Genomic DNA, 27,217 nt, shown 5'->3' with positions numbered 1-27,217 from the left:
AATGTTTTCTAAGGACAAAATGTGCTCCTCCATAGCAGGATAAGAGCCACTCTAAAATGAGAAGTCGATCTCACTTGGATGCATTTTATTGGAAAACACTCACCAGGGGTCAATTCCTGCTCCAACTGGTTAGAGAACTAAGCAGACCGTGATATGTCATCACCAGATTCCATTCAAGGATTAATGGCTCCAAAGTACAAGATGCCTCTCTAAGTCTTCCTGTAATATTACACCCAAGAGGGACTTTTCTGACCATTCCAGTCCCCTTTGCACACTAAGGGTCAGAGGATGGCTTTTCACAAGTCTCAGAAGAACAGGCACATGGATAATCCAATACATGTTCTAAATCATCACTCTTGGTTCAGGCGAAGTCATAGCACTCATGGGACTAGCCAAAACAGAAGCTCACCTGCCTTGGAGCTGGTTGCATAACAAGAGATGGAATTTATTTAGAACTGTCTTTCACCACAAGTGAAGGCTGCAATGTCCCTGAAAAGATGTCTGATTCTGCTACTAATTAGGCTCAAATGACCTTGAAAGGTTCAGGGATTTCTGTAATTCCTCCACTCCATATATAAAAGGCTGCAACAATGAGATTGTAGGACATTGCCTGTGGCCTTCACAAATCAGAGCTGAGGAGTCAAGAGCAGAGCTGTGAAACTTGACCTCCTTTGCACCACAGCAGGATATCAGCTCACCTGCAAATTCATCTTTAAGGTACAGTGTGTTGAACTTGTGTTGTCAGATGTGGGAACAGCTCACATTTGGAGCCTGGAATTGAGATACACTCCTTATATTTTTGTCCTGTGTTGGACACTTGGGCTCATTTTCTCCCCACTTTGCATGGGTTTGAGAATAGATTTAGATAGAGGCTTTCCATCTCTGACTTCTGCATGTCAACAATGCATGGATTTCAAGTTAAAGAGTATAAAAAAAAAACAGGAATTAGTGTTGATCTCACTGATCAAGTCTCTCTTAAGATTAAATAAAATACAGAATATATCTCATATTGATTGATGGATAACTTAGTCCCAAGGAAACATTCACTATAGCTCCCCAAACTACTGTCAGGAGGATTAATCTTTAATTTGGGGTTGTTACTTGACTGAGCAAACTGGGACTTAAAAAATTAAACTGTAGCATTTTCTTTTGTTTTAATTTCTATGATTGGCCTTTATGTAGTCCTTTGTTATACAGACATAAGTACATGAGCTTCACACAAAGTCAAGGCTTAATAAATGTTATTTGATTAAAGTAATTTTTATTAAAATGGAGTTACTCTTAAAGTGTAAGTTAATCTGCAAAGCAAATTTAAGAATTGCTGTTGGAATTATGACTTTTCAAGTTGGAAATGAGTTACTACAAATAAAACTAATCCTCTCAATAGATATAAACTCTAGTTAAAAAAAAAACTTTTGCTATGGGGGATGCAGAAAAATAGAGCTGTTCATTTATCAGAGAATAGCCCCCTTTTGCTAAAGGCCTAATTATTGATATTTACCCATTCCTTGTGTGCAAGGCAGCCAGATAGTCTCATTTGGGGTGAAGAAACTAAAATACAAAGCCCCTGTAATGTTGAAAACACAGATTATTCCCTTGAATTTGATGCTGATGGATTTCCCTATTAGAACTGGAGGGAACCTCAGTGAACCTCAATTCACAGATGAGGAGAATGAAGTGGAATTTATTTAGAGATGTCTCTCACCACAAGTGAGGCTGCAATGTCCCTGAAAAGATACTGTCTGATTCTGCTATTAATTAGTCTCAAATGACCTTGAAAGGCTCAGGGATTTCTGTAATTTCTTCCATTCCATATATAAAAGGCTGCCACAATGAGATTGTAGGACAGTGCCAATCTTTGTCAAAATCTAAAAAAGAAACATATTAAACAGGAAATGACACTCATAAAATTAAAAAAAAACATTTGAATATATATATATAAGAAATAACTATATGTTAAAATAATATGGTTGAAATAGCTATAAACTTTGCAAATATCATCCAAATAAATTAGGAGAAATAGAAATTATAACTGGCCCTTTCAGAACATCCACTGTTAAAACTTTGAGAATTTCTTTTTACTTATCTCAAACTATGTATCTTTCCTATGCTAATAGGAAAGCACGCAATAAAATTGGTTAAAGTTTATATTTATTTGTTTAAATGATGAGTTCTTTTTACATGTGAAACATAATTTATTTTTTAAATTTTATTTTATTATGTTGTGTTAGTCACCATACATCACCAGGTTTCGATGCAGTGATTCACGATTTATTGTTTTCATACAACACCCAGTGCTCATAATTTAATTAAAGGACATACTGACTGTAAATCAGCATACCATGATCTGTTTATCCATTAATTCAACAAATTTAAGTGCCAACTACTTTCTTTTTTTAACATTTTTATTTAAATTCAATTAATTAACATATAGTGTATTATTAGTTTCAGAGGTAGAGTTCAGTGATTCATCAGTCTTATATAACACCCAGTGCTTTTTACATCACATGCCCTCCTTAATGTCCATCACCCAATTACCCCATCCCTCCACTGTCTCCCCTGCAGCAACCCTCAGTTAGTTTCCTATGATTAAGAGTCTTTTATGGTTTGTCTCCCTCTATGGTTTCGTCTTGTTTTATTTTTTTTCCTCTCTTCCCCTATGATCCTCTGTTTTGTTTCTTAAATTCCACATATCAGTGAGATTATATGATAATTGTCTTTCTCTGATTGACTTATTTCATTTAGCATAATACCCTCTAGTTCCATCCATATCATTGCAAATAAGTGCCAACTACTTTCCATGGTCTATCTTGAGGTGGCACATTCAAGTATGTTCTCCTGAGTACAAGACCAGAGGCTGTGCTTGTGCCTTTTCGCTAAGAGCTGAATACATTGGTCTTTTTTGCCCTAGTGGAGACTGGAAGTACTTCTTTAGCAGAGGGTCTCTAAGTCCATAAACATTCCAATACGCGTGTTAACTGCAGATGGCAATATTATACACTCAACATTTAATGCAATTATACTTCTAGGACTTTATGTTCCAGATATACTTGAATATATATTAGCAAAATATATGATTAGCTGAAATTATTTGTTAATAGATCCAGACAAGAATTAATTTAAATGTCCATCAATACGAGAATGATTAAATAAATGATGACATATCCCTAAAAAATGGGGACCATAAAAAACAATTTGGGCTGGTAAGGAAATATTTTCTTACATGAAAAAAGCAAAATGCAGAACAACATATATAGTATTGTTTCGCTTGCAAAAAAGAAAATGTTATATACACATATATATATGTGTGTACATAGGCTTTCATAAAAATGGAAATATCATCATTAATAGCAGATATCTTCAGGAAACAAACCCAGCCACAGTGGGGAAGGAAGAGAAAGACTTGTAGTTTTGTATCCTTCAGTATTTTTTTAAAGTGTTCTGCTGTGTACATAATATATTTACATTTTTTAATGCAGTTTTAAAAGACCATCTTTGCTAATAATGTAAAACTTTGTAACCCATTGGCCAAATTATTTGGGAGATTTTCTGTTGAGAAAGATTTAATAAATTATGACATGAATGATTATCCAAATATATGGACCATCACAACAAAAAGTGGTTGTCCTTAATATTCAGGGAGAAAAAGGAAAGTGAATGCTCCTCTAAGTCTCCATATTTCTCCTCTCAAGTTTCTTATTTTCTTCAGTACCACCACCAAGTGTGCCAGTTGTTTGCTGTCCTTGTCAGCCCTATTCACTGTTCCTTCCTCCTAGTCCAACCTTCCTGCTGAATTTGTGCATTTCAACACAGCTGCCTCTCACAACTCTTGAGTTTCTAAGGAATTATGCTTTCTTGATCACAGTGATCCAGCTTATTTAGAAAGCACATTGTGTGACTACTGGGTATTTACCCCAAAGATACAAATGTAGGGACCCGAAGGGGTACGTGCACCCCAATGTTTATAGCAGCAATGTCCACAATAGCCAAACTGTGGAAAGAGCCAAGATGTCCATCGACAGATGAATGGATAAAGAAGATGTGGTATATATACACAATGAAGTATTATGCAGCCATCAAAAGGAATGAGATCTTGCCATTTGCAATGACGTGGATGGAACTGGAGGGTGTTATGCTTAGTGAAATAAGTCAATCAGAGAAAGACATGTATCATATGACCTCACTGATATGAGGAATTCTTAATCTCAGGAACAAACTGAGTGTTACTGGAGTGGTTGGGGGTGGGAGGGATGGGGTGGCTGGGTGATAGACATTGGGGAGGGTATGTGCTACGGTGAGCGCTGTGAATTGTGCAAGACTGTTGAATCACAGATCTGTACTTCTGAAACAAATAACGCAACATATTTTAAGAAAAATGAAAAAGAAGAAGATAGCAGGAGAGGAAGAATGAAGGGGAGTAAGTCAGAGGGGGAGACGAACCATGAGAGATGATGGACTCTGAAAAACGAACTGAGGGTTCTAGAGGGGAGGAGGGTAGGGGCATGGGTTAGCCTGGTGATGGGTATTAAGGAGGGCACATTCTGCATGGAACACTGGGTGTTATGAACAAACAATGAATCATGGAACAGTACACCAAAACAAATGATGTAATATATGGTGATTAACATAACAATAAAAATTGAAAAAAAAAAGAAAGCACATTGTGTGAGACAGAAATTAGGAAGAACACCATCATGACTTTATTCTCACTCAACAGGGCAATAAAGATGAAAAAAGAGGATTTGTTCCAGATATCCCATTTGCTAAAAGGAAAAAAAAATCATTTCTGGAAACAATGATTTGGGGAAGTTGGAATCTGGTTAGAGCCTACTCTTTTAAAAAGATACACAGCCTATTTTCTGTTCAGAAAAAACATAACAGTGATTAGTAGTGACAGTCAGGCACTGGGCTGGGATTTTGGTAAAGGTGTGGAGGAGAGAAACAATATTTTAGTAAAATTTTGTATTTTAGCCAACTTACCTTTCAAAGTTTTTAATAGGAATGGAATATAAAATTTGCTAAAGAAGTTACCATTTTTAGCTCAAAATTCTTTGGAGATTTTTTTAAATAAATTTATTTATTTATTTATTTAAGAGAGAGAGGGAGACAGAGAGCATGTGCATGAGTGCATGCACAAGGAGGGGAAGGGGCAGAGGGAGAAGCAGACTTCCTGCTCAGTGAGGAGCCTGACAGGGGGCTCAATCCCAGGACCCGGGGATCAGGACCTGAGCCAAAGGACACTTAACTGACTGAGTCACCCAGGTGCCCCTCTTTGGAGATTTTTAATTGACCAGAGGAATGGGGTCAGCACAAGAGAATCATAGGTGTTTTGTCTATTGGACAAGCAAGTCCAAAATGCACTGTGTGAAGGGCACCAAATCAAGCAGCGTCCTTGCTCCAAAGTGGAGTCCAGTTAATGAGACAAGAGTATGGAAACCTGACTCCTACTCCTATCTCAGCCAGGTGTGGAAGCTCTTCATGCTCCAAAGGAGTTGGGAAGATGCGACCTGGGTGCTTCTCTGTGCATGGCAGGATGGTCTTAATGGCCTCTCGGTTCCCTCCCAGCCCCAATTAGGTGGAGATCAAATGGAACCACCAGGAGGTAACCAATATAAACCTGTAGTGGTTAGCAGGGACCCGGGAAGTGGAGGAGGCTCAATTCTGTTTGCTTTTGTTTTGCAATGTTTTATTTTAACTCTGCATGTGCCCAGTGTATGTTTGTCCTGGAATGTAAGGCATAGCTACATGGCTCGTGAAGAACTCAGGTTTTCCCCACTAGTACCTATAGGGTTCAAAGACTGGTGACCAAAAGACCAAATCCACCAACAAACACCTTCTGATGTTTCATACAATACTTTAAAACATCTTAAATTAATTATTAACATTTTAAAATAAGGAGATTATATACGTTTTTAAAAATCAGGATTTCCAGCTTCTCTTGGAAAACGAATATCTAGTAACACTGGAACAGTGCTCCACTGGCAACAGTCAGTTGGAGCTGACTGGCTGTGTCTCCTTCAAATGGACCATATGTTCTAGAATTTGCCACAGAGCCTTCTAAACACACCCAGACCACTAATTAATGATAATAATAAATAAACACACCTAGACCACACAGGCTTCTGAATCTGTGGCCTTAATCAACCTTATGTATATAAAGTAGACAACCCAGGATTTTAAGCATTTACTGTGTCAGGTGCTAAATATTCAATACAGTAGATTTTCAGTTGAAAACTCTTTAACCTGTGAAATTACATATAATTTCATTTTATACTCAGGAAAACAGAGACTTGTTGGGCAAGTAACTTGCCCATATGGGATGTAGAGGTCTCCTAACTCCTAGTCCAGGGTTCTTTCCTTGACATAGGCAGGGGTCTGCTCCATGACACTCTTGGCTCCAGGGACAGGATATCTTTGTGTGCATTGAAAACATTCCTAAGAGAATAGCCCATAATTCATAACTGTCCATAGTGTCAGATGTATGCTTTTGTATAAAGATTATTTTCTAACTTTTTATTTTGAAGTCATTTTGGATTTAGACAGATACACTTAACAAAACTCTGAAATTAACATTCATATAATAGAATTAACTGCAGATTTTATTTGGATCCAGTTTTTCCACTAGCATCCTTTTTTTTTCTGTTCCAGGATCCAATCCAAGATACTACATGACATTATGTAGTGTGTGTATATATATATATATATATATATCATATATTTATCATGCCTCCTTTGTCTCCAATATGTGATAATTTTTCAGTTTCCTTGACTTTTGTGACCTTGACACTTTTAATGAATATTTCGTAAAATGTTTTCAAATTTGAATTTATCTACAGTTTTCTCATAAATGGACAATTTTCTGGTGTTAGGGGAGGTATACTACAGAGGCAATGTGCCCCGCTGTCAAACTATATGGGGGGCATATAATATCAACATTGTTCATCACCAGTGATATGAACCTTCATCACATGGGTAGAGTGGTGCTTTTTTCTCCCCTGTAAAGTTATTATTTTCACCTCAGTCACCAAGTCATCCCAGAGGCAAAGGGAGGGGAATTCAGCTCTACCTGTGATCATATGTTAAAACCACAATAGTTAGTAAATTTGGGGAGGGATATTTTTGAGGCTATGCAAATATCCTGTTTGTCCTTAAAGTTTCATCCACTAATTTTATTATTCATCAATGGATCCTGCCTATTGCAATTATAGCTGTGTTGTTTTCATGGTGATTTTCTATTCCCCTCTATCTTTCTACATTTATTCATCAGAATTCTTCTGAAAGGAATAGTTGTCTCTTCTCCCTTATTTATTTTTTTCAATAATTTATATCAGTTTGGATTCATTCTTTGGGTTGTAACTAATAATCAGGTTATGTATTTTGTTTTTTGTGAGTGGGAGCTCTTTCAAGTTGGCTCCTCTGTCTTTTTGCAATGATCCCCATCTATTTTTTACTTTCTTACTTTTTGGCATTACAAAACGCTCAGTACATAAAAAACCTTAAAGTATAAATTGTGTCTAAGGATTATTGCCTAAGTTGGTGATGTGAATAAGAGGTTGGGGGTAAATGTGAGAGAAGCAAGGTAAATAACAATTTTTCTCTTGAAAAGAGAGAAAATTTATTATTTTTTAAACTATTTGGAAATAATTTCAAGGTTATAAAACATTACAAGAACAGTTCACAGAATTTCCATATACCATTAACTCAGTTACACCTATAACCATCCTGTTTGCTCTACTATTTGCTTTATCTATCTACATATTTTTTCTGAACCATTTGAGAATTAGTTGACTTATAATGAGGATTCACCTCTAGCTAATTCAGTGTGTACTTCCTAAGAACAAGTTATTCTCTTCCATGATCATAGCACAAGTGTCAACTTCAAGAAATTTAACACTGATATGATCCTGTTATTGTCCATATTCCAATCTTGTCCATTGATCCAATATTGACCTTTATAGCATTTTGAAATTTGATTTTTGAACAGATTAACTGACTAGATTGATGTTCCTGATCTTAGTGGTCCTCATTCCTGGCTGGGTGCCTAGACCTCCTCTCCTCTACAAGCTGCTGTCTGATCTAGTTACCAAGGGTCCCAACCAAGCCCACAGGGACTCTCAGGATTGAGAGTGCAGGTTGGACCTGGGTAGGTCCAAGAAATGCCCTTGCAGAACAACTTGGGGTAATTATATTCTCTAGTGATAGACACTAATTAGTTCTTATTTTTTTTTAGAGAAGATAAACTTTCCCCTAAATGAGTGGAAAAGGTGGTTCAAATTGTGGGAAGTAATGATAGGACCTTTGGAAACAGACAGCATAGGTTTAGAGCTCAGCTCTAGCATTTACTGGTTTTGAGATTTTGACAAGAACTTAAACCTTCTAAGCCTGGCTTCTTGTCTGTTATCTGGGGGAAGTAACACCTACTTCCCAGAGCTATTGGTATCATTAAGTGAAATAATTTTCAAGATCTCATTAGCAACTCCAAAGCATGATTCATTGCTCATTGTTACTAATGCGTGATGTCAGCACTCGATGAGTAAACAGATGAGGGACTGTGAAATCAGCAGGTCTGGGCTACGGTCCTGGCTCTCCCCCTTGTTAGCTCTGGGACTGGGGGAAAGTCATTTAAACTCTCACATTCACTTCCTCATCCTCAAATAAGGGTATAATAAAACCTACCACAGTATGTTGAGAATTAAATGAGATAACATTTGGTACTGTACCCAGTGCAGGTTGCTAATATGATTATAAATGATGGTGATCATGATGAGCGTTTTTCCTTGGACCAGCTATTATGTTAAATGTCTTGGATAGTAATCTCATTTAATTCTTAGAACAACCCATTTTTTATATGAGAAACTTAAGCTTTAGGAAGGTTATGTTTCCCAAGGTCACATGGACTCAAAGTCCCTTCTTTACTCATATAATTATTAGTTACTTGCATAATAATTGTTGGTGTCCCTCTATGATGACTTAGTATCATCCCAATTAATTCAGATAAACCCCACAGAAAATAACAGGGCTGAGTTATTACAGACACATTCAATGCAAACATTTATTTTCCATATACATCTTCTTTTAGTTAGACTCTCCAACTACTCAAGAACACACTCATACTGTCCCAGGTGGACTTTTATTTCACCTGTGCCTTAAGACCCAAGTACCACATTGTAGGCAAAATCTGAGCTGGCTTTGAAGGTTATTAATTGGAGGGAAAACTGTAGAGAGAGACTCAAGACTTAAATTAAAATAACCCAACTGGATTTTGGAAAGCAGGTTAAAAATAAAGTGTTTTTTCTGAAAAGGTGCTACACTGAGGAGAACCACTTTCACATAATGCTCCAAATTCCATCTGTGAAGGAGGAGAGGAGAAAAAACTCACTCTACTCTTTGTCCAGTGAGGCCTGAAGGTGGGATGGGAGGAGAAACCCATCAAAACATCTCAGGCCCATAATCAGTTGCTGTCATCTTAGCAACTGGACCTAGAAACATCATTCCTAAAGATATTTTCACTAAAGGTGAAAAAGACCACCTGAAAGGAAATGGGGTGATGTCCATGTCCCCCAGCAGCTGTAGAGGCAGAATCTCCAGGTGATAGAATCAGCATTTGGCAGAACGGTGAGAAGGTTATAGTTTACTAAGTGCTGGAGAGATCAGTGTACCATGTGTGTGTTTGTTTTAGTCCTTATCATGCCACACAATACAACTGATAATAGTGGGCACCTCTGACAAAGAGATTGGAAAGGAGAAGAGTCAGTGACAAGCACAGGCTTTGATTTTAGGCAAACCTTTCAATCCCAGCTCCATCACCATTTACGGGCATCAATGACTTTGGGCAATGGTTTGCCTCTTTGCACCTCCTCTGTCAAATGTGGATAAGAATAAGGTTGTAAAGGGGCACCTGAGTGGTTCAGTTGTTAAGCATCTGCCTTTGGCTCAGGTCATGGTTCTGGGGTCCTGGGATCGAGCCCTGCATTGGGCTCCCTCCTCCTTGGGAAGCCTGCTTCTCCCTCTCCCACTCCCCCTACTTGTGTTCCCTCTCTCGCTGTGTCTCTCTCTGTCAAATAAATAAATAAAATCTTTTTTTTAAGAATAAGTTTGTAAGAATTAAATGCAAGTTGTAAAGCACTTTGAAGAATGAAGGGTATTCAGTAAGTACTCAATAAAGGGTATAAAACTAAGCCACGGATCATAGAGTAGCAGCCCACCAGCCAGTAGGTGAATGTGTGGCAGCAAGTTTACTGGCCCGTTGGTGGGGGGAGGCCTGCTCCATCCTAAACTCACTTCTACTCTTTGTTGTCCCACCAGGGCTGAGTATCCGTTGCCAATACCCTATTGTCTATCTTAAAGAAGAGAAATAATTATCTGTACTCATGTTTTTTTAATCCAAATTAGGGATACAAAAAAGATAAGAACAGTGATTCTGATATATATTTTTAAAGGAGGGGAAGCAGATACTAATTCCTAAGTGTTGATTATGAAAATAACCAAGATAATTCATTTATGTGAACTTCTGGCCACTAGAGCTATTTTGAGCCATTGGGGGTGAAGGACAACACAGCTATCTGTATATCAAGAAAAATAAATTAATCCTATATTCTTAGAGAATCTCAGGATTAGAGGGAACCAAAAATAATCAGAAGCACACTCACTCACTTAAGAAGTCTATTCCTCTCCAATCTGCATGTACCATGAGAAGAAAGCAGCAAACTGAAATGTAGAAAGAATGAATGTAAAGATCTAAACTTGGGTTTATAAAAAATTCACTTGCATAAGAACAGAATGAAGACACTTGAGTTTGAAAAGTTCCTCAGTAAAAAATAGGAACTTAATCTCAAAATCTTTAAATGTGACTCAGGAGATTTCAGGTACCTGGTGGGTTTATGTGTCTGCACATTCCTTGGTATTTCTATTTTGTGACTATAAAGCACCACTGATCTGTCCCACAGGAGATCACAGCAGCTTTCCCTTCTTCCTGATCCCACTCAGAACAACTTGGGAAAGTAATGCCTTTTCACTCTCATTGGAGCATCTATTGGGGCAGCACCATATACATAGAGCATATAGTTAGTGGTTTTCTCTGCCTAGCCAGCTGCAGGTGCAGAGAGAGTAACTGTCAGTGCTTAGGTTTCCCATCAATACCCCCAGGGAAAACTGGACTCTTTTTATTTTTTGTTCCCTGCCTTATTTTGATATTCTTAAACATGTTGTGCATCACTCAGTGTTATTATAGGATCTGACCACAAAGATCCCCAAATATAACATCCTAAATAATGTAAGAGTGAAACTCATCACTGAGAGCTTTTGCTAAAGGCTTCTTTGTATGCAGTCCAACAGTGGACCTTGGACAAGAAGGGAAGCATCTTATCCCTAAGATCTAAGGCTGTCTAATTCTGACAGCCCAGCAACAGAAATAAATAAACCTTAAATACATGCTGAGTCAATAAGGACTTCGTATTTCATATCATGCATAAACTAAAGACAAGAACTTATTTGGGTGGTGGTTCAAATTCAGTTAACACTTCTGATCTCTCACCAGGGATGGGACAAGAGATTGTGAGTTCCCCAAGGGCAAGCATGTACTGGGTTGGTAGATGAACATTTAGGGAATGAATGGCAGTGTATTTGGAACTTTCATCTATATTACCACATTTCATCTCCACTTCATGCATAATAAAACTGGGGGGTCAGAACACATAAAGGGCTTATTGCCCAAAGTCACAATAGTGACAACAGTCCTCCGTCTTCATTCTTAGTTCCCTGGCCATCCTGTCTGTCAAGGCATAGCCTCCAGGCCTGGTGAGTGAGGTGGGACTGCAGTTGTGTTTGGCAGAGGTGGGACAGCTGTCTCCACACATCCCCTGGTGGGTGAGGTGAGACTTGGTGAAGTGTTCCAATATAGTTGCTTCAGAGATAATAGCAACAGAGAGACTAACCAACAAGGGTGGTATCCCATGCTCAGGTACAGAGGCAGGGAAGGGGCTACACAAAGAAACTCAGTAGAAGGAAGCAGACAAAGAGAAAGTGAAATAGTTCAGGATGCCCTGCAGGGAAAGCACAATGAAGAGGTTTTGAGAAAAGCTAAAGAAGAAAAACAACAACATAGGGCCAAAGCTGCAGATAGAGAATGCATCCCTTAAGAAGGGCAATGAGGGAGCCCTCAGACTTCATCCATCCAAAAGTCATCTTTCCTTTGGCCAGCACAGTTTTCAACTCCTTCTTGAATGAGGTGTCTCTACAGATAACCCAGGGCCCACCACACTCTATCACTCCAGTCCCGTAGCTTCACTCCTATATGACACCCGCCTGGTCACTGAGAGTATCTAAATTCATGACTCTTCCTGAAGTCCTTCCAAAGGTCACAGCCCCAAAAGTGCTTCCTAACCCAAAGGAATAGGAAGAAGAACCAGCATATATCAGATTCTTCAGGGCCTGCTGCCTGATTTCCTTTGGGCTCACCCTGATTTAATTTATTCCTTTAGTGTATGGACACCACACTGTTTTCATCTGTTTCTCTTAACCTAGCTCATAATTATGCAACATAGTGTCCACTAGAATAAATCTTCCTTCCATATCTTCACCCCAAATGAGGTGAATGTGACATGACACAATGATGTGAGTAATCTTTGTGTCTGCATAGGCTTTTTTTTTTAATAAAAAATTATTTATAAACAAATGTTAATTCTAAATTTCAAGAAAAAAATTCCAGTGAGTACCTATTTAGCCAAACTGTCCTTTCTCTGAATACTGAATATCTAATATGAACTTAAAATGTTTAGGAGCATTTTATAATAAAGGAATGTGTGAATAAGTCACGCATTACTTTTGGTCTACTTAAGTTTCAAGTTTGCAAGTTTTCCTGTTCTAAGCAAGCACTCTTTTCTTTTTTTTTACCAGTCATCTTTTATTGCATGTTAATTTTGAATTAGAATATGAAAGGATTCAAGGGTGCCAGGCAAAGGTCATGATCAGGAATGCCAAATGTGCCTCCACACTGGGCCCTCTTCAGTGGTACTTGCGTAGCCGCTCATGTTTGAGTTCCTTGTAGCATCCACAGTAGTTGAAAAGCACATAAACTACCAGCACCATAGAAATCCCAGCAACGCCCCCTTTCTTCACATTGACATACTTGTAATACCAGTAGTAACCTCTTTGAAATGCTCCAGCAATGCCCTTAGGGGTGAAATCCTGCATCAGTATCCAGCTGGACGGCTCTCCTAGTTTCACATCCATGAGCTTCTTCTCCTTCACTGGTACGACTGATGCCATCTTGGAGTCGCAAGCACTATTTTCTTATCTAACATTTATACGGTTAGAGTCACATGAGGAAAATGAGAAAACTTAAGACACCTCTGCAGCTTGAACTGAATCCATAAGAAACCTAATTGCTATAGAGGAACACACACCTACACTCTAGTTCTATGAATGCTGGTATATATTTTTAACCACTCTTTTAATATTGAGTGACTGAGAATTTATTAGAATTCTGTGCACTGAATCCATTAGCCTGAGGAATAAAATAAGTGGGAAATATGCTCTTAAAAGATGAAGCATGTGCTATCTCCGGGTTGGAGCTTCAGAACTCAGCTTAGAGAAAACCTGGAGAGGCTCTCTAGGGCACAACACCAGCCTCCTGAGACTGCAGAAGGCCAAAAGGCTGGAGCACGTCCCCAACTCAGAAAGTGCAAAAGTCACCCTCCAGACCTTCCCTCAGCATCTGGGATATTTCAGACAGGCTATTGGCAATTCCAGGCCAGCTCTTTTTAGAAAAAAATTAACTTGACAGGGGTCATTTAATTTAATTTAATGAAGAATAACTAAGAACCTATTATATGTTTCAAAAACAATAGCAAAACAGTAAGGTCCAGGTCCTTTCTAATCTCCAGTCAGGGCCAAACTCTTCTCTGAGCAGGTGCTCACCAGCAGTCAGAAAAGGATCTTTTTTGCTGTCCTTTGCATCCATTGCCTGCCACAGCCACTAGGATCTAGAAAATGGGCAATGTTCACATAAGAAGTGAACATTTTTGAGTATTAAACATGTGCACTTTCATGGGACACACACACATGCCACACAAGCTTGCTCTGGACATGGCCATTTCCAGATATGGTGATCATTTCTTGTGATGAGAATCTCAGAGCCAAGAGTATCCACTTTGAAAATGGACAGACCTAGGTTCAAATTCCCACCATTCCATGTTCAGTTATAAGGATACAGGCAAATTCTATTTCTCAGTTTCCTCATCTGAACAATGAATGTAGAATCACCCAGCTCCCAGAGTTGTAGGAAGGATCAAATGCAAGTGTATATACAAGGCCTGTCACATATTATGTGTTCAATAAATGGTAGAGGTTATTGTTATTCTGTGAGGAAAGATGAAAGAGCGTAACATCTGTTGGTTACCTATTTGCCATATATTGTGTTTAGAGCTTCTGCACATATATTTCATTTTGTATACATACACACACAACAGTGAAGTAACTGTTAAGGATCATTTCTTTAAGCTAAAATCTTAACTATCATACAAATATAAAATGAACATGAGTCAAATATTTTATTTAATTTATTAATGAGAAAACTAGTAAGCTATTACAATTAATTCAAAAAGAATAAAAAAACACATATGTAGGCTATCACAAATACTAAAGTGAATTTAAAAGTAGATTAAAATTGCTTGGTATCCACATGGCTATCAGTTGCATTCCCCTAAACAAAATTTATTTGAATCTCTATGTTCAAGAATCATTTGCATTGCTATATTTTTTCCATAATTTCAGAGTTGTAAAGTAGCTCAAATACAATAAAAGGGGCAGGCCCCCTGTAGAATCAGATAATCTATAAGGGTTATTAGACATCCTTTTTATTTTTGTTCATTTCAATTTTTTTACTATATTTTCTGACAGAACCATTATTATTCCCATTTGCAGTTGAGGAAACAAAATCATGGTGACTGTGCAATTTGTCTACAGTCACAGAAAGTGTAAATGGCAGGGGCTAGATTCTAACTCACCTTTCATCACTCCAAAATTAGAGTGGCTTTATTTGAAGAACTGGGATTTTTTTATTTTTTATTTTTGTCTTTCAGGGGATGAACAATCAATATATCCGTCGGGAAGTCTTCTGCTGTGAAACTTGTCATGAGCTCAAAAGCTTCTGGGAAAATGAAATTAGCAAACAGACTTGTTACAGGGAACTGGAGGAAGATCGTCAGGGAAAGAGCGCCCTGAGAAAGTATATGGATTATTTCTCTACTATTTTTTAAGTTAAATTTCTGTAGAAATACACCAGATGTGAAGATGAGAGACAGAATTATTGTCATTATCACTGTTCTAAGAATGCAGATATTCAATATGGTATGGTAAAGTCAGTGACACCATGAGAAGAAAGGAACACAAGACCTGGAAGAAGTTTATTATATTCACAGGTCTCAGAGAAAGGGTCACCACATACCATGCAGGGCCACAGAGGAATGACCAGGTCTTGCCCAGGTGTCAAAAGACAGAAGCATGGTGAACATCTAAGTCAGAACTTTTATTGGAGCTTCTGAACAAAATGCAAGGCAGAGTAAACAGTTTAGTATTCGATAATTTGAATAATCCTGGAGGGCTTTGGGCTATAAATGTGGTTCCTAGTTGTCTGGTACCTGGCCCTGGGATGATCTGGGGAAGGGGAAATATGGCTTCATGTGTGGGAGTTAGAGGTGGTTGGGGTCCCAGACTCAGAATTGGTTGATATGCTCACAGCAAGCCTTTTAATATCTCTAAGAAAATGCTAGTCCTTTCCATGACCGGCAAGCTTCTTAAGATGTCAAAACATCATAAGTATAGCAAATTCAATACATGATTAATTCATCTACTCATGCAGTCTTACCACCACCTATACCAGGGGTTTTCAGCCTAACATTATTGACATTTAGGGCCAGATAATTCTTTAGGGGGGGGGGGCTGTCCTGCGCTTTGTAAGATGTTTAGTGGCATCCCTCAAAATGTTGCAGTCCAGTAGGACTCCCCTACCCATTATGACAACAAAAATATCTGCTGACATTACCAAATATCCCCTAGAGGGCAAAGTCACCCCTTATTGAGAACCAGTGACTTATAGATAGGGATGAGCCTTTTTATATATAAATAAAAATGAGGTTCTATTACTTACATCTTGATAAACCGAAAAATTTTTTTCCTCACCTCTCCTCTATTGCAATCCCCAGCATATGAGGTACACTAAACTCCAAGGTTAGGTCAACAGATATATGTAAGTATAAAAGATCTCACATCTGGGATGATATTTATTAATATTCTTGGAAGAAGGAAAATGTGTCTTCCTCCCTTTGGCAAGTAAACATATTCTTGCAAAAGGAATCTGCTGAAGGGGAGCATATACTTATGTGAGGTCACATGTGTCAACATCACTCTGAATAAAAGAGCCAGCACCTGCCCTCACACATGCAGAGCTTTGGAACAGACAGATCAACTCACCTTTTCAGAAGCTACCTGGGTTCTCTCTCCCTAAAATGGGAACAGCCCAGCCAGGCTGTCTGTTTTGCTAAGATGCCTACTTACAGTGAAGTGGCAGTTGAGTATTCTGCTAGTCACAAGGCACATGCCTCCATGTTTCTGATCATGCTGAGCTGAAAACATGTGTAACTCACATGTGTTGAACCAACATTAACTTCTAAAAACCTTTATTAGCTCTGGAGGGGAAATAGTTTCTCTCCATAGCCAAAGAAGAGCTCTGCCACCATTCCAGCTACATTCCTGTTTATGCAGCAAGCAAAATCAGGCATTTCGACATGCAGAAGAGTCACTATTAGGGCATCCAGGCCTGGTGATTCCAGGGGAGTGAGGAAAGTCAGTTGTGTGGTTCCTGCCTTCTTCCGCCCTCCAAACCTTGGCCCACAAACCCACTGAGAGCCAAATCCCAGCATGAACTCTGTACATCTTCCCTTCCCCGAACTCTTAAGATAGGGAATTAAAAGCATAATTTGTAACATCATTCTATTTTTATCAAAATATATACACAGCCTATCTGTATATACAAGAAAAAGATTAAAATACACTAAGATACTAAGAGCAATTATTTTTGACCGGTGGAATGGCAGATTTTATGTGTATAAACCCTCCTAGTTTTTTCCCAAGTTTCTACAAGAATGCTCTGCCATTTTGTAATTAGGCAAAATAAAGTTATGAAAAAGACAACCAATTGCAAATGGTCCATAGAACAAATGCATTACAAATAATTGAATAATTTTTTTTTAAATTTTAAAATAGATTAAACAAATAATTCTCCAGATTCCCAATGACCCCTTCCAAGTTGGGGCAGTTTTCTCTCGCTTCTGTAACCAAGAGAAAAAAATCTTCAAAATGTGCTCATCATAAAATATTTCATCATTGTGTCCCACAAATAAATGTTTAAAGATGTGACCAGAGCCTCTGCATTGAAAATCTTAAAGAGCAGGGGAGTAGAGGCAGCTTCCTGTGGTTCCCCACTCTGTTCTGGAGTCTCACTTACCAGAACTATTTCCCTTATCAACTATGAATAAAAAACCCAAAAGCTTTCTTATTTTGGTAAACAGTGAATGAAAACCTAGTGGTTTTGTCATTGTTTTTGCTAGATATCCCAGATTTATTTTCACACCAAAACCAGAATGTTGGAATACTTGTTTAAATCCTGCTGATCTGAGCAAACAGTTTGAAACAGAATAATAGTATACCTTCCAACATACACTTGCAGACCAGCGGCCTATACCTCCCCATACTCCACTATGCATAAGTACACACTCCCAACATACATACATAATACTCACACTTTTTTATTCTGCTCTCCACTTATAAAAGGTAAATTCAAGCCACCATGCAATACAGAAATGTTCTAAGTGAACTAGAAGACAAAAACCCTAAATTTTTCCACCAACCCCTTTGCTGATAGAACAAAATCAATATTGCTTTATGTTCTTCTCTGCTGATCTGACCAGCAAGACTTGTGCCAAAGCTGGGTAGAGTGGAAACAGGTGTTTGCCATGGACATGCTTGTTAGCACACTTCCTGCAGATTCACTGACAGAGGAATTCAGCCAGAGCTGCAGAGCCTCTATTTACCCTGGTAACTGATATACCTGGCAGAGGCCTTGGAGGTGAGATCATGAAGGAAAGTGAGTGACCCCAGAACTAGAAACCCCTTATTTTCTCTGAGCCAGAAAGAAGCAAGACAACAGGAATAGGATTGGTCCATAAAGAAGTTGAAAAATGTTTGCAAATAACTGATGGAGACAATTTGAGAATAATCAAATGCATTGTAGGTATGATGACCAAACCTCCTGGTTTTGGCCACAGCCCAGGTATACACCTATCATTTTGTTACAATTACAGATTATACTTTTCCCTTTTATTTTAAAAGTATTTCAGTTTAGATGATAAATTATGTGGACATGTAAGTCTAAATGATCAGCATGTAACTATAACTGAGAAACTGTGCAGTGCTTTATATTAAAAAAAATAGTGGTTTAGTATAAGAAGTATGGTCTTCAAAATACCTCTTTGGAATTAAACAGAATTCACAGCATTAGGTAGACATAAAATCTGGTGGACTTGAGTGGGGAAAGGGGTTTATCAAACCTCACTTCAAGACCACTCACCTCCCTCTGCTTGATTCCGGCTCATCAGTTGTGTCAGTCAGGATGCTTTCAGCTGCAGGTAACAAAATATCCAACTCAATCTCCTAGCCAGATGAAATCATTATTTCAAACTTGTTATAAAATAAGATTTAGTCTAGAAAGAACACCAGTGAGAAAAAATTTAGATTTTTCATTCAAACTGAGGGTGGGTAAGCTGACTTGGTCTGATCATTAGGCCAAGGTTGTCAGCCTGTGTTGAATTGTTGCAGCTCTGTCCCACAATCAGGCCAGTGAGTTGCAGGTCACAAAGAAACCAGGATGAGGCCCATTTCTCCTTAATTAGGAAAAACTACTATAAAGGCATGTCTGTAATTCTACTGGAAGAGAAGTGGCAAAATCACTATCTGAACTTTCATATTCAAACAAAAGTACAGAGATTGTAATGGGATCTGAAATGGGAGATCAAGAACTCAATAAACTATAAACTCTTTGATGACAGGGATTATTTTACTACTCTTCTTTACATATTGTAGTAACCACAGAAGTGTTCTATTCAGAGCTCCTTCAAGATAGCTTGCAATGGGGCACATAGCTGACTGAGAACTCCAGCTGCCACCTTCTGGATTCATCACTGAGCTTGAGCTGAGGCCAAACTTAACCCTGACTATTCCTAGCCATGACTGAACATGGCAGAGGAAACTAGTTCTGGGGAGTTCCTGCATGACAGGGCTCCTCTCCTGGACAACTTGTCCAGGGCCTCCCCATCAACCCAGCCCAAGCTTTTTTAGTACTGTGCTGTGGGGTGGAGTTCTTTCTACCCATGTTTTTTTCCCTCCCTCTCCTTCCACAGGAATCAGGCCAGCATGGAAGTCTGAAGGCTGTCCTGACCACTCCAGTTCACTCTCCACCTTTATTTTTCATGGGTGATTCCTCCGAGTCTGCTTCTCGGAGGATCCAAATTGACACATAAATTTAGTGCTTCGCACATGAGAGAAAAAATCTAATTTTGTGCCCAATTGCTCTTCATTGGTTCCCAGTAAGGACATCACAATTCTAGTTTAAGAATCTCAGAAAAAAAAATCATGCTTCCTAGTCAAACCCCATACTTATCAGGGAGAATCTGTGTTCCTATATATTAACTACAACTCCTCCACAAATCAGATGAATCTAGAATAATAAATAGTAAATATTGTTTGGTCTCCATTAGAAAAATGAGGTCAGTATTTGTAGGCTTAAGGGAAAATATTATCTTCAAGCTTCAAATACCAGTTGTATTTCTCCTCCACTGTATCTGTCTGTACACCAGTGTTTAAGCATTACCTTTCCCATATTGACCTTCCTTACTACAAAATAAAAGGTCTGTATATGCACTAATATTCACCAGTTTACTGAGAACCCAAGATAAATGAAAGCAACACAGTGATAAATAATGTCGATCAGAAAGGGGCAGCAAACAATCTAAATATTCAGAAAACAAGATTAAAAGAGAACTTGGGTAGATAGAGTCCTGAATCCTTTACCATCTGGCAATAAATAGTGTTATAGTTGTTATAAAAAGTGGATAAATGTGTCATGAACCCCAGATTCCTAAGCTCTGTTCCTAGAATAAATTCATCATTCCAAATGCATTAATTTGGTGAAAAGCAGAGGGCAAGATTTGAAGGGTATGAGATTTATTGGGGGAAACACCTGTGAGAGAAAAATGGGGAGGAAGTTGTGATGTGCTAATAAATGTTTAAAAACTGGCTCTCTGTGGAAAAAAAATGTACATGTGTGTATACATACATAAGTTTATCATAAATTTCACAGGTATAAAGGATGTGTAGCACACAATTTACAAATATTAAGAAAATATACAATGATCTTTATTATAAAGTCCATATAGCTAACTGATTTTCATAGTATGCTTTTATTGGTTTATGCCAACCTCTTTCATCTACAGCCAATCTATAGTTGCAATTCAGCCACAATTTGACAAAATTGGACAACAGATACTTTATTATTAATTTAACAAATAAGTCAGATCATCAAGGATAGTTTTCTAGTACTGAAAGAATATTTACACAATTTATATGTACGTATTTATTTGTTTGATATTTGCAATGTAATAGCTATAGACACAGTACACTTCTAAATTTAATCTGCATTATTAACATTGTCTCCATCACTTTAAAAATCTAGATGAAGAGTCAACAAACATTTTTTATACGGACAAGGTCATAAATATTGAGGGGAGGGGCATGTGGTCTTTGTTGCAACTACTCAACTTTGTAATAACAGTATGTAAACAAAGGGTCAGGACTGTATTTCAATGAAACTTTATTTATTTACAAACACAGGCAGCTGGCCAGATTTATAGTGTTTGCCAACATCCATGTTGTAAATGGTTTATTTCAAGCTACTGATGTGACATCAGTGAAGGTGAGTTGAGAAGGCAACAGCTCCCCATCATATAGTAATTTCACCATATAAATTTAATAGGACTAAATAACCTAAAGATCATAGATTATTGTAAAATGCAGTAAAATAACTAAAAAGTGATGAATTTCACATAGTTATGACTGTTTTTAATATAATTAAAAATTAATATAATTAATATAACATTAAATTAATAATCTTAATAAATTTAATAGATTGAAATTAATATAATTTAATTGTAATTTTATAATTTACTCTTAATAATGTTTATATTTAATAACTAGCTTAAAAATCCCTAAAAAATTAATAACTGTCCTCACAAACAAATAGCACACCACTAGGAAGAGCCAGAGAAGTTAAGGAGAGTCATCATCAAATTGTGATACAGATTTGACCTCCATGAAAGAGAAAGGGAAGAATGTGGAACTGGGTTAGGCAGCAGGGCAAGCCTAATAAAGTTTTGGCCAGACTAATGGGACATCCTTGAGCCAAAGGCAACTGTTCAAAGAAGGTCCGCATCTTGCAGAGAGAGGCCTGCTTTAGTACCTCTGCTGTGCTCAGTCAGAGGAGCCCAAGAAAAGTCTGGCCTTGGTGCAAACGCTTGGGGCAGATGTAGATGGGAACTAGTTGCAGATGGGAAGTCAGCTATGCTCCCCACAGCAGCATCTCTGAGTGGAGCTTTTTCATGCCCACAATATCCAGGAAAACCTAAAACCCCTTTAAGCAGTGAATGTGAATGTGAATGAGTTCACATTATAATGTGAATGTGAATATAATGTGAATGAGTTCACATTATATTAAGAAGTTCAGGTCTGTGATTCAACAGTCTTGCACAATTCATAGCGTTCACCATAGCACAGACCTGTATCTCTGAAACAAATAATACATTATATGTTAAAAAAAAAAAAGGAAGAGGATAGTAGGAAGGGAAAAATGAAGGGGGGGAAATTGGAGGGGGAGATGAACCATGAGAGACTATGGACTCTGAGAAACAAACAGAGTTTTAGAGGGGAGGGGGGTAGGGAAATGGGTTAGCCCTGTGATGGGTATTAAAGAGGGCATGTATTGAATGGAGCACTGGGTGTTATGCGCAAACAATGAATCATGGAACACTACATCAAAACTAATAATGTAATGTATGGTGATTAACATAACATAATAAAAAAAAAGTTCATCAAGTTCCATGAAATACACAGATAGCAATTTATTTAAAAATAAATAGCCATTAGTGAGCTTTAAAAGATCTCAGTGACAAAAGTCATGTGCATTTGGAGGCAGATTTAGTTAAAGAACCTTTCAGAGATCCTTAATGAGGGGAGCTTGTGAGTCTGGAGGTTGGTTACAAGTTAAAATACAAGATGCATATTTTATAAGCATAATGAAGGAATACAACTTATGAAAATTACTAATAGGTGGATATCAACAGGTCATATAAGCTCAATAAATCATCACTTCCTAAGTAAAGTGTGCAAAGAGCTGAGACAGCTGCCTGCTTATGAGAGAGCAGCCATTCCATGTTTTATCTTACCTTTCAAACAAGCAAACTGTTATTTTTATGTCCATCACTTTAATTTAATTTGAGGTAGAATGAGGATATAACCAATGTTTTAACATTATTCCCCATATCCCTAATTCTTCTCTCAATACTTCAACTTTCAATCCTTGGTTGCTAATGTGCTTAAGCAACAACTATACCTAACAACAGGCCGACACTCCAGATTCTTTACATTCTTTCCTGGGCCTGTAATTGAGCAGAGTTTTAAGTGAGAAGCTGCCAGGAGCGGAATAGTAATAGGTGCCTAAAGCCTTCAAAATATTTATACCCTCTAACTTACTTGCCTCTAGGAATCTCTCCAAGGAAAATAGATGGGTATATGAAAAGAGTATTAAGTATTAAAGGGTTATTTATAAGAGTGAAAAATTAAGGTTGAAGCCAACTTTTTAAAAATCCTTCTTCGTATATTCTGATTTTCTTGCCGTAAGCATGCATTACTTTGCTTTAGCAATGTTATAAACTGAATTGTATCCCCTCAAATTCATGTTAAAGTCCTAACCCCCAGTACCTCAGAGTGTGACTATATTTGGTTGTAGGGCCTTTAAAGGAGGTGATTGGTTAAAATGAGACCTTTGGTGTGGGCATAATCCAATTTGATTGATGTCCTTATAAGCAGAGGAGATTAGGATGCACAAAGGGACACCAGGAAAGCACGCACACCCAGAGGAAAGGCCACATGAGAATGAAGCAAGAAGGCCATCTGCAAGCAAAGGAGAGAGACATTGGGAGAACCAAATCTGACACCTTGACCTAGGACTTCCAGCCTCCAGAGCTATGAGAAAATAAGTTTCTGTTGTTTAAGACCCCCATCTGTGGTATTTTCTTATAGCAGTTTTAGTGAACTAATAACATTTACCCAATCTTTCCATTTTGGTTATTTTTATATTTATGAAATGAACACAAGTGCATATATATATATATATATGTTTAATTCAAGTATCACAAAAGGACATATAAGTAGTAGTGAGTACCCTTCTTACTTAGGCTCTTGAGGGAAAGCTGATACCAAGCTTCTTGTATATCTTTCTCCAAAGCTTCAATTTGAATAAGCAAATAAATATGTGAGCTATATTTTTATGCAAAATGAGACTATACTATCTTCACTAAACTGCACCTTGTTTTCTTAACTTACCTGGAAGTTTTTCTATGTAAGCACATTCAGTTTTTCTTTAATGTTTTCCATTATGATGATGTTAACAATTGGTTTAACCAATCACATCAAAGAAATCAAACCAATCACATCACTTTAGGTTGTTTTTCATTTTCTGGCTTCACAAACAATGTTGTAATAAGAATACTTACACATACATTTTTGCATACATGGATAAGAATTATGGAATAAGTTCATAAAAATGAAAATGTTAAGTCAAAACATGAGTTCCTTGTTGTTGTTGTTTAATTTTGACTTCTTGACTTCTTGTCTTGCAAAGAAAGATATTGTATTAATTTAAACTCCCACCCGGAGTGACTATTTCCATAGTTGCTCACACTGTGTGTTGTCCAACTCTTAATCATTGTTAATCTGACAGGTGAAAAATGGCATCTCACTGTTTTAAACTGAATTTAATTAATTATAAGATTGGTTGAGACCTTTTTATATGCACAGGAAACAGCTGGATTTTTTCTTCTGGTACAGCCATTTTATAACCTCTGCCCATTTTACTATACATTTTCTTTTTCTCAATTGATTTATAAGTACCATGCATTTCTTTTCATGTGTATATACAGTTCTATGAATTTTGACAGATGCTTAGAGTCATGTAATTACCACAATCAAGATATAGTATAGTTCCATCACTCTGAAAAATCCCCTTATGCTGCTCCTTTGTGGTCAATTCCTCCACCAATTTCTAATCCCTGACAACCACTGATCTGTTCTTTATCCCTATACTTCTGCTTTTTCCAGAATTCCATGAATGAAGTATATAGTATGTAGTCTTTTGAGTTTAGCTTTTTTCACTCAGCAAAATGTATTTGGGATTAATTATTGTTGTGTATATCAGTTGTCCATTCCTTATATTTGCTGAGTATTATTCTGTTGTGTGGACGTATCATAGTTTGGTGATCCACTCCTCACTTGAAGGACATTTAGGTCATTTCTAGTTTTTGATGATTAAGAATAAAACTGCTGTAAACATTTGCATACAGATTTCTGTGGAACATAAGTCTCCATTTCTCTTGAGTCAATATCCAGGATTAAGATTGCTGGGCCATATGGTAAATGCCAAACTATTTTCCCAAATGACTATACCATTTTGTATTTCCACCACAATGTAAAAGAGTTCTAGTTACTCAGAATTCTGACCAACACTTGATTTGACTTTTGTTGTGTTTTTAAAATTTTGTTGGGTTTTTTTTGGGGAGGAGGGGATTAAGAGGGGACTTTTTTTCTTGTTTTTTTTTTTTATTTGGGTCATTCTATGAGCTTAGTGTTACCTCATTGCAGTTTTAATTTTCATTTTCCTAGTTATGTCAAGCATTACTTTTATGTGTTTATTTGCCATCCATACAACTTCCTTGGTAAAATGTTCAAATTTTTTGCCCATTACATTGTTTATTTTCTTAACATTTAGTTTGAACTTTATATATTCTAGAAACAAGTCCCTTAACAGGTAAATGATTTGCAAATATGTGCTCCATTTATGGCTTGACTTTTATTCTCTTTTACAGTGTCTCACAGAACAAATTTTTAATTTTTATCTGATAAAGACTGAAATTTTTTTTCTATGAATCATGCTTTTTGTGTTGAATCTAAGAATTTTTTTCCTTAACCCAAGGGAAATAATGAAGATATTATTTTGTGTTTTTTTTTCCCTAGAAGTCTTAGTCTTACATTTTATATTTAGGTCTATGATCCATTTTGAGTTAATTTTGTGTAAGATGTAGAGTATGGATTGAAGTCCATTCCTTTTTAAAGACTTCATCCATTTATTTGAGAAAGAGAGAGCAGAGAGCACAAGTGGGGAGAGGTGAGGAGAGGGGCAGAGGGAGAGGGAGAAGCAGACTTCCCACTGAGCAGAGAGCCCCATGTGGGGTTCGATCCCAGGACCCCGAGATTATGACCCAAGTTGAAGGCAGACACTTAATCGACTGAGCCACCCAGGAGCCCCTAAAGTCCATTTTTTTAAATATGAGTGTATGATGCTCCAGCACCATTTGTTTAAAAAAAAAAAAATCTTTCCTCCATTGAGTTGCCTTTGTCTCTTGCCAACAATCAATTAGCTGTATTTGGGTATATATATTTCTGGACTCTGTTCTTTTATTATTATTATTTTTAAAGATTTTATTTATTTATTTGACAGAGAGAGACCCAGAGAGAGAGGGAACATAAGCAGGGAGAGTGGGTGAGGGAGAAGCAGGTTTCCAGCAGAGCAGGGACCCTGATGAGGGGCTCGATCCCAGGATCCTGGGATCATGATCTGAGCTGAAGGCAGACGCTTAACGACTGAGCCACCCAGGCACCCCTCTGGACTCTGTTCTGTTCCATTGGCCTATTTGTCAGTTCCTTCACCAGTGCCATGCTGTCTTGATTATGATAGCTTTATATTAAGTCACAGAATCAAATAATGTGAGTCTTCCAACTTTCTTCTTCAAAGTTGTTCCTAATCTAGTTCTTTTGCCTTGCCATATAAAATTTAGAGTCAGCTTGTCGGTATCTACCAAAAGGTCTTGCTGGGATTTTCTTTGATGTTACATTGAATCCACACATCAGTTTAGGAAGGAACAAATTTATAAAACTATATATTCATAGACTTTGCTCATTTATCTATTGATTTTTTTTCTTCACTAATTTGTAAAAGCCATTTGTTTCTCTTAAAAATATTTGTTAGAAGGGAAAAAAACAAACAAACCTCAACTGGACCAGCAGATATGGACACAAAAGCACTAACCATTTGCATTTTTCTCTCCTCAGGCTCAGAGAAGAATGGAAACAGAGACTGAAGAAAAGGCTGCAGATGCTGGACAATCCTGATGAGAAGAAAAAGCAGGCAAGCACAGTGGGCTGAGAGCTGCCTGCTTCATCCATTTCAAAGATAACAAGCCACCAAGGGCACTCTTCTAGGAGAAAAATCTAACACCAAGCTATGTTGATTTACTAAGCAAGACACTATTCGATTTCCCATTTGTAAGGGATTTACATGTGAAACCTCCCCCAGTGCTAATGGGAGTCATTATCCAACTCAATCCTCTCTGCACAGGACAGAGTGACTGCCTGTGTGACAGGGAAGCTTGGGTTATTTAATATAAAAAGCTGTTAGAATTAACAGTCCCCAGGTTTCTAAGATCCATGTAGTGTAATTTATGTCCACATTTTCTTTTCATTTTCAAATCTGAATGTTTTATCTAAGCTTACCAAAGGCAATGACCTGGATGGGAATTTGGCTTCCCTGGATCTTCTGGAAAAACAGAGTCAATCTTTTCTTCCTGTCCTGCTTTTTGTGAATACAGAAATGCAACTGCTTTAAAAAAATAAGACTATTATTATAAAAAGAATAATTTATTAACAATACAGTTTGAAAATGAACTGAACTAAGTATCTTTCTCGTCTCTTCATATGAATTTTTTTCTCATAAGCATCTTTAATTAGAAACATAAAACAAGATAATGCTTAATAAACTTGTTGTGCCCTCACTGGAGTG

General features: G+C 37.5%; 2 protein-coding genes across 3 annotated transcripts in view; one reads left to right on the top strand and one right to left on the bottom strand.

Annotated features, from left to right (window-relative positions):
• FAM240B (family with sequence similarity 240 member B) overlaps positions 1 to 26,584 on the top strand; it is a 71,952-nt gene extending 45,368 nt beyond the window's left edge. Inside the window, exons 2-3 of the mRNA XM_028122233.2 lie at positions 15,081 to 15,226; positions 26,491 to 26,584. Of these exons, the coding sequence (XP_027978034.2) occupies positions 15,081 to 15,226; positions 26,491 to 26,584 (240 nt within the window). The remainder of the gene's footprint in view (positions 1 to 15,080; positions 15,227 to 26,490) is intronic.
• LOC114223320 (ATP synthase F(0) complex subunit f, mitochondrial-like) lies at positions 13,003 to 13,269 on the bottom strand. Of its 2 annotated transcripts, XM_028122217.1 has the most exons (2): positions 13,146 to 13,266; positions 13,003 to 13,031 (listed from the first exon to the last, which is right to left on the bottom strand). In XM_028122217.1, exons 1-2 carry the CDS (start codon positions 13,264 to 13,266, stop codon positions 13,003 to 13,005), a joined length of 150 nt encoding a protein of 49 aa, XP_027978018.1. The 2 variants fall into 2 exon arrangements, with proteins under 2 accessions (XP_027978018.1, XP_027978017.1); XM_028122216.2 differs by having other exon boundaries at positions 13,003 to 13,269.
• Positions 26,585 to 27,217: the final 633 nt, after the last annotated feature.

This window comes from Eumetopias jubatus, unplaced genomic scaffold (assembly GCF_037043125.1).
Source record: "Eumetopias jubatus isolate StellerSeaLion01/CBP00866 unplaced genomic scaffold, mEumJub1_p1.0 scaffold_15, whole genome shotgun sequence".
NCBI lineage: Eukaryota > Metazoa > Chordata > Mammalia > Carnivora > Otariidae > Eumetopias > Eumetopias jubatus.
Note: the sequence above shows the minus strand (reverse complement) of the source record. Positions and strands in the feature narration are given on the sequence as shown.

Excerpts from the sequence above, each read along its gene's own strand:
- LOC114223320 (XM_028122216.2), bottom strand. The coding sequence starts at position 13,266 with ATGGCATCAGTCGTACCAGTGAAGGAGAAGAAGCTCATGGATGTGAAA.